At 46.2% G+C, this 7,129-nt stretch overlaps 1 protein-coding gene across 1 annotated transcript in view; it reads right to left on the bottom strand.

Moving 5' to 3' along the window:
* Positions 1-2,488: 2,488 nt before the first annotated feature.
* The window catches only part of Dcaf12 (DDB1 and CUL4 associated factor 12), a 25,381-nt gene continuing 20,740 nt past the window's right edge, over positions 2,489-7,129 (bottom strand). Inside the window, exons 10-11 of the mRNA XM_034502379.2 lie at positions 5,013-5,191; positions 2,489-4,444 (exon numbers count right to left, since the gene is read on the bottom strand). Coding sequence (XP_034358270.1) covers positions 4,286-4,444; positions 5,013-5,191 — 338 coding nt within the window. The 3' untranslated portion in view covers positions 2,489-4,285. The remainder of the gene's footprint in view (positions 4,445-5,012; positions 5,192-7,129) is intronic.

Raw genomic sequence — 7,129 nt, 5'->3', positions numbered from 1 at the left:
GATAAAGAGCATTGGCTGCTCTTCCAGAGGTCCTGAGTTCAATTCCCAGCAACCACATGGTGACTCACAACCAACTGTAATGAGATCTGATACCCTCTTCTGGTGTGTGTCTGAAGACAGCAGCAGTGTACTCATATAAATAAAATAAGTAAATCTTAAAAAAAAAAAAATCTGGAGAGAATAGATTTGAGAGTACAAGAAAGAAAAAGGAGAGGTTCCTCTATTTTCAAGTACATAGCCCAGTGCTCTAACTTTTCTCCATCTCCTGTCACCTCCTAGGAGACTCAACCAGGTACCATCAGCAGGGGACCAAGCCTTTACCAAATGAACCTGGGGGGCCACTTAGGATCTAAATCTTAACACTAAAGACAAAGACTTTGACTATTTTCACTCCTCTGACTGGGTTGTGAGGGAGGTCACAGAAGGCAGTGGTTGAGTTTTCTTCCTGGCTACGGAACAGAAAACACGTGCTGAGCACAGATAATGAGTATTATCCTCTAAAATCCTTAACTTTGGTCAGACGTGGTAGCTCACGCTTGTAAACCAGCTCTGAGGGGGCTACGGAAGATTAGTTCAACGCCAGCCTGTGTTCTTACCAGGCCAGATATGACTTAATTCTGCCCCCCCCCCCCCAAAAAAAAAAAAAACAAACCTCATAGGGGAACAGGAACATTAATGAACACTGAAGAGCTAGGAATTCTCTTCAGCAAAGAAACCAAGGGATGACAGGAGGAGCCAGCAGCTCATTTGGAATGAAACAGGCAGCACATGGCTTGGAAATGAACAACGAGATTCTTTCATGGCCTAGCCTGAGGGGCTGCCGGCAGGAAGAGGGCACCATAAAACCCACAAAGCCCCTCTGTGGTATGGAGTTTGCTGCAAAGTCTGACTGGAAAAGGGGAATAGGGCCAAGATCCCATGGAGGCCAGAGGTCCACGGCAAGTCCACAGCACATCTGCCTAGTCACCTTTCTGAACATGTTCCAGAGAGTCCTACAGTGTGACAGGAAAATCTCAGGAGTAAGAGGCGACAGCCAGGTGTTGTAGTGTTTGCTGGTAATCCCAGCACTTAGGAGGCCATGGCAGGAAATTCAGGACTTCAGAGTCATCTGTGGCTAGACAGTGAACTCAATGCCAAGTTCATCTCACCAAACAAGTCATTTTTAAAAATTTGTTTTTAGCATTTAATCATTTTTATGTATATGGGTGTTTTGCCTGCATGTATGTTTCCACATCACATGTATGCTACATGCAGCACAGTCCAGAAGAGGCCATCAGACTCCCCTGGGATTGGAGACACAGTTGTGCCATATGGCCTCTTAGATTGAAACCCTAGTTCTTTGGAAGAGCAGCCAGGTGCTCTTACCTGCTGACACTTCCTCTCCAGCCCAGCACTGGTCATTTGAAAAGCTGATTTAATGAGTGTTTACCTGCATATATGTGTATGTAACATATGAATGCCTGCTGCCCTCAGAGTTCTGAAGAGGGTGTTGGATCCCCTGGAGTTATAGATGGTTGTGAACCACCATATAAGTGCTGGGAACCATTTGGTGGTGGTGGCACACACCTTTAATCCCAGAATTTGGGAGGCAGAGGCAGGTGGATTTCTGAGTTTGAGGCCAGCCTGGTCTACAGAGTGAGTTCCAGGACAACCAGAGATACATAGAGAAACCCTGTCTCGAAAAGCGGGGGGAAAAAAAGTGCTAGGAACCAAATTCAGGTCGGCTGAAAGAGCAACAAACGATCGTAACTACAGAGCCATCCGTCTCTCCAGCTCCACACAATGGAATTTTATGTTCAGATCTTGGACTCAAACTTGTTTTAAGGAAAGGCTAGTTCCAGGCCCTGTCCAAAAGTCACTCTTTTAGGACATATTCTCAAACTGCTTCAACTAATTTACCCACCCTCTCTGTCTTGCAATTGTTGAGCATCAAGGTCCCAATGCAAGTCTGAATCAGTCTGTAATGCAGATGCAGAAGCCAGCCACAGCTGCCGTGCCCTGGAAAGCTGCTGAGCACTTGTGGCTCAGTGCTTAGCCCTGCTGGGTCTTCCAGAGTTGGCTGCATGAAGATCCTAAGACTTAGCAGTCTTGTCCCCCAGCTTTGGGAAGACCATCCTTCAGGGTGGCCACTGTGCCCTACCTTATGAACAGCAGCCATGATATATGGTTCTAATTGCAAAACAGGCCACTATGCAGCCACTTCTAGTCGTTCTCCCGCAGTGAATCAGAGGGGGGCCCATCACTGACTCTGACTTATGCTGAAGATAGTCAGTTTTGCCACCACATCTGTAACTCTTGTTTCTTTCAGGCACTACGCGACTTCCCCGGGGCACAGGGGCCCTCATTTGCACCCCGGAGCCTAGAGCCTGGAAGTAGGGGCAAGATGGTCTAGGTACTCATCCTCGGCAAATCTCAGCGTGCTCGCCTGAATCCTTTGGGGTCTGTTCCCTGCAGCTTCTTTGCCATATATAGTCACTCAAAACAGCTCTGCTCTAGGATAGTATTTATTTTTCCTTGGCAAAAGTCAAATGCTACATTTTAAAAAAACAGAAAATGTCAAGACAATTGAAAGCATCACAGGAGACGGTCTGGCAGTGGCACAAGAGATCCTACAGGAGTGTTGTTTTTAAGCACAAGTCGGTTTAAAGAGACAGAAGTTCTGTGAGAACTAAGACATCTACAGCCTGCAGTCTAAGAATAGAAAAAAAAAAAGACAAAAGATTCACAGCATCCAGCATTTTGCTTAATTTTCTGTTCATAGCACCTATTTCTCTAGATTACAGGGTGATTATTCTAAAACCTGTGGCATATGCTGTGTCCTACGGTGGGCCTGTCGCTTCCCTCCCCAGCAGTCCCTGCCATTACAAGAATACTCTTTTGACACAAAGAGAAAATGGAAGAACTGGGGAGCAACTGAGAAAGTGGTTGCAGGCCTGTGACTGCACTTCTCAGGGCAGCACTGCAGGTCTCCGAGTACCAGGGCGGGGGAGAGAGCTTCCTTTCCACATGATGTGTGAAAGACAACAACTGGCTTGACGGTCAGTTGGCTTCAAGTTAAAAAACAAAACCTCACACTAAATAGTTTGAGAGGAACAAGCAAATTACCAATCCTATCTATGCTGTCACATGCAGTGATGCTGGCACAGCCACCTGTCACTACTCTAAAAATGAGCCAATAGCAGGAGGGTGACTTCCACCACTAAGCCCTGCTGCACCGAGAGAACAGATCTCACACACAAAGCACTCACTACAAACCACACCTTCCTGGACAGAACAAATTAGAAAATACCAGCAAAACCCCAAGAATGGAAAAGCTCCTCCTGGAAGTCATGAATGGCAACCATGTCAGGCTTGAGACTGGCTGCTCTTGGCCAGATTAGACCCTGTCAGACGCAGGAGACCGGGGAGAGGATTGTCTTTACTTGGACTGTAAAGTGGCCTGCAGTCCCCAGATACACATATTTTAGTGAAGTGGTCTGGGCTGAGCAGACAGGAGGTTAGGAAGTGGAAGTAACACATATATGGGCATTCTTGCTTGGGTATACACAGGTGGGAAGGACAGGTAGGCCTAGGTCCTAGGATATAGCCTCCTCTCCCACCCTGATAATCTAACTCAAGGGTTTTACTGGTGTTTGTTTCTCTTTCTACAATGTCAGACCTTAAAAAAGATACAGGCTAGTCCCAAAGCTGGACTCTGAGTAAAGTTGTTTCTTTTATAAATACTTTAATTACAGATCATCCTCACTCCAAGTACTATCAGTGACACAGCACTACCAGGCACACAAGTTCACACACACGCACGCGCGCGCGCACACACACACACTCACACTCACACACGGCTCCCACACTTTCACAGAAAGTTGGACAGCCACCACACAATTATAAAGGGGCCCTACCTCAGTGAAGTAAGGGTGAGAATGACTTTGTCATTTCAGTGTAAAGAAGCCAGAGGAAGGAGAGTGTTGTCACTTGGGGGGTGGGGTGGGGGAGAGGGATCTGTAACAGTGTTTGCTTGAAAAAACAAAAGGGGGGAAAAGTAAAATTCTAATTATTGAAAAGTGAAAACAAACAAAAAACCCAGAACAACAAGCCACCAACCAACCAAGACCGTCCCGGCTTTTGGATTTCTGCATAGAGCCGCTTCCTAGTAACTGCCTGAACCTCGGGCACGCTGTGTCTGCGTAACCAGGAGAGCCTTCCACAGCTGGGGAAATCAAAAGACCAAACAAGGAAACTGAGGGTGGAAGTTAGTGTAAATCTGCATTTGGGAGAAAGTTAGTTGTCATTAACTCCACAGTCCGGCATAGTTTCCATGGAGCCCAGAAGGGAGGGGGCCCCCTGCCACAAAGAGCTTCGTTCCGGACGAGTCGTAGCAGTGGGTGTAAACAGCATTGGGGAAGAAATCAATGTCCGAAAAGTAATTCCTCCAGGTTTCATCATGATTCTGTGGGAAGAGGAGGAGACTGTTAGCACCTATAGGAAAGAGCAAGAAGGGACAACAAGGCCTTCTGGTCTCTGCCTAAGGCATGAGTTCTATCACCCACCATCACACAACTGGTTCTCAAGGAAACTGGCCTCGTTTTTTACCAGATAAAGAACTGTTACAGGAAAGCAAGCCTTCACAAGACAGCTTTTCAGAATAAGCCTTGTTAATGGTAACTCACTGGCAGCAATGGCCGAAGGGTCCTTAGCCTTCCTGCTCTGTGGCCACCTGGAGAAAATCTGAGGCACCAGCATATTGGGCCTTTCACTTTTTTGTGATCCTCCTCCAGTTTACAGAGAGCTGGGATCGCAAGCATCCATTCGCACTGCCACCTTACAAGGCCTCTTTCCCCCAGAGCCAGCGTGCAGACACAAAGGCAAAGTCAGGGAAGGAATCTTTTTCTGCTCTATGGAATGCAAATAGCAAAAAAGTGAGGAGGGAAAGCATCAATACCAGTGAAGAGGGTGACTGCAGGGCAGATAATCCCTCACTGAAATGCAACCATCCTCTCAGGTCTGGGCTTACTCACCAGCCAGCCCTTGCCAGTAGTTAGTTTCAGATTCTCCCCTGCGAGTCTGGGCTTGGACCCATAACAAGCTGAGAGCTTCTCTTCCAAAAATCTCTGAGCTCGGATGTCATAGAACAGCAGGGAGCCCTGCCCTGTGCCCACAGTGATAATGTGTTCATAGAAGCTCACTGATCGAATTCCTGAGAGAGAAAATGCAGAGCAATCAGGGTATACACCCCAAATATCAGATGGTACTATGCCAATGGTTAAACAGAACTCTGCTAATAAGCCAGATTACTGGGAAAATCCACTTTGTTTTTTGCCAAAGAACATAAGTGTGTTTGGGTTCTTTGTGTTCCACACCCCTGAATAGCACTGCCGTCGCCTTTCATCATAAGGATTAGCTCTTCTCCATCACATTATGTACACTGTAGCTCACTATTCTTCTCTTCATATTACCAGCACCACAGGAAGTATTGGTAGGTATTAGCTAGAGAAAGTTAACTACTTTGGATGAAAAGGAAAATAGATCTGCTGTACCTGTGGATTAAGTTCAATGGATATAGGTGTCATCTGACGTGTATGGAGCTAGGGACCTTTGTGAACTAGTATTTCTTTACACAAGCTACCTCCATTAACAGTAACCAAAACCTTTTAAAAACCAGGTATGATGGTGTATGCCTTTAATCCCAGTACTGGGGAAGCAGATCTCTGTGAATTCAGGACCAGCCTGGTCCACATACCAAACTCCAGGTAAACCAAGGATGCCTAGTGAGACCTTGTCTCAAAAAACAAAACAATTATGACGATCATAATAAAAATAAAACCTCGTAAAACTTTTCACTGTACACCACTGCAGCTATTTCTTATTTATTCCCCAGCTTTCACTATATCTACTAACCACTTAAAAATAAATCCTACAGCAGATGAGATGTTCCAGCAAGGGCTCTTGCTGCCAAGCCTAAGCACCTGAGTCTAAGTCCTGTGACTCCCACGGAAGGAGAGACCCAATTCCCTCCAATCAGCAGCAGAGGATCCACCTTCCCTAGCAATGAACGGGAAAAACAAAACCAAACAAACACACCACCACCAAAACCCAAAACTGCTTTTGTGTTATCTACACAGAAATAACACTTTTTGGAAAAAAGACTAAACTATACCCCCTACTGCTCCTTTTAAGACTCTCAGGATAACTGCATCTTTATATGAGAAAGGGGACAGAGAGTGACAGAAAGAAGAAACCTTTAACTTGGACCGTCTGAAGACTTCACTGTTCCCCATCTGTAACTTACTTAACCACTGTGGACTCAGTGTCACTGTACAGCCCTGTCTAGCCTGGAACTTACTATACAGACTAGGCTAGCCTCTTCCTATCTGCCTCCTAATGCTGGGATTAAAGGCATGTGTTACCATGCTGGGTTTATAGGTGGTTTTGTTTGTTTGCTGTTGGTGGTGGTAGTTTTTTTTTTTTTTTTTTTTACTGTTTTTGAGACACGATGTCTCTATGTAGCCCTGGCTGTCCTGGAACTCATTCTTTAGACCAGGCTGGGCTGAAGCTTAAGTTCTGCTTGCTTCTGCTTTCTAAGTACTGAGGCTTGCACCCTTAAGCCTACTACTTCTAAGTTTTAAAAATCATGTGTATACTGTGTGTGTCTGTGTGCAGGTGCACAGCTGGTCATGGATGCCAACAGTGACAGGTCCCCTGGAATCGGGTACAGGAAGTTGTGAGCCGTTTAATACTAGGTTAGAGCCTGAACTCAGGTCCTCTGAAGTAAGTAGTCTTAACCACTCACTTTTCTGATCTGCTTTCCACAGGATTCTTGGTGGGAGGATATGAGTCATCAGAAAAAAAAGCATTCTGAACCCTTAAAGACAACACCAGCTCTGGGCGGTGGGGGCGCACGCCTTTAATCCCAGCACTTGGGAGGCAGAGGCAGGCAGATTTCTGAGTTTGAGGCCAGCCTGGTCTACAGAGTGAGTTCCAGGACAGCCAGGGCTACACAGAGAAACCCTGCCTGTCTCGAAAAACACACACACACACACACACACACACACACACACACACACACACACACACACACAACCACCAGCACAAGTTTCTTCCACTGAGGAAAGTGATAATGGCTCTTCAGCCCAGC

The sequence above is a fragment of the Arvicanthis niloticus genome, chromosome 5 (assembly GCF_011762505.2).
Source record: "Arvicanthis niloticus isolate mArvNil1 chromosome 5, mArvNil1.pat.X, whole genome shotgun sequence".
Lineage (NCBI taxonomy): Eukaryota > Metazoa > Chordata > Mammalia > Rodentia > Muridae > Arvicanthis > Arvicanthis niloticus.
The sequence above is the reverse complement of the archived record's forward strand: the minus strand, read 5'-3'. Positions and strand labels throughout refer to the sequence as shown.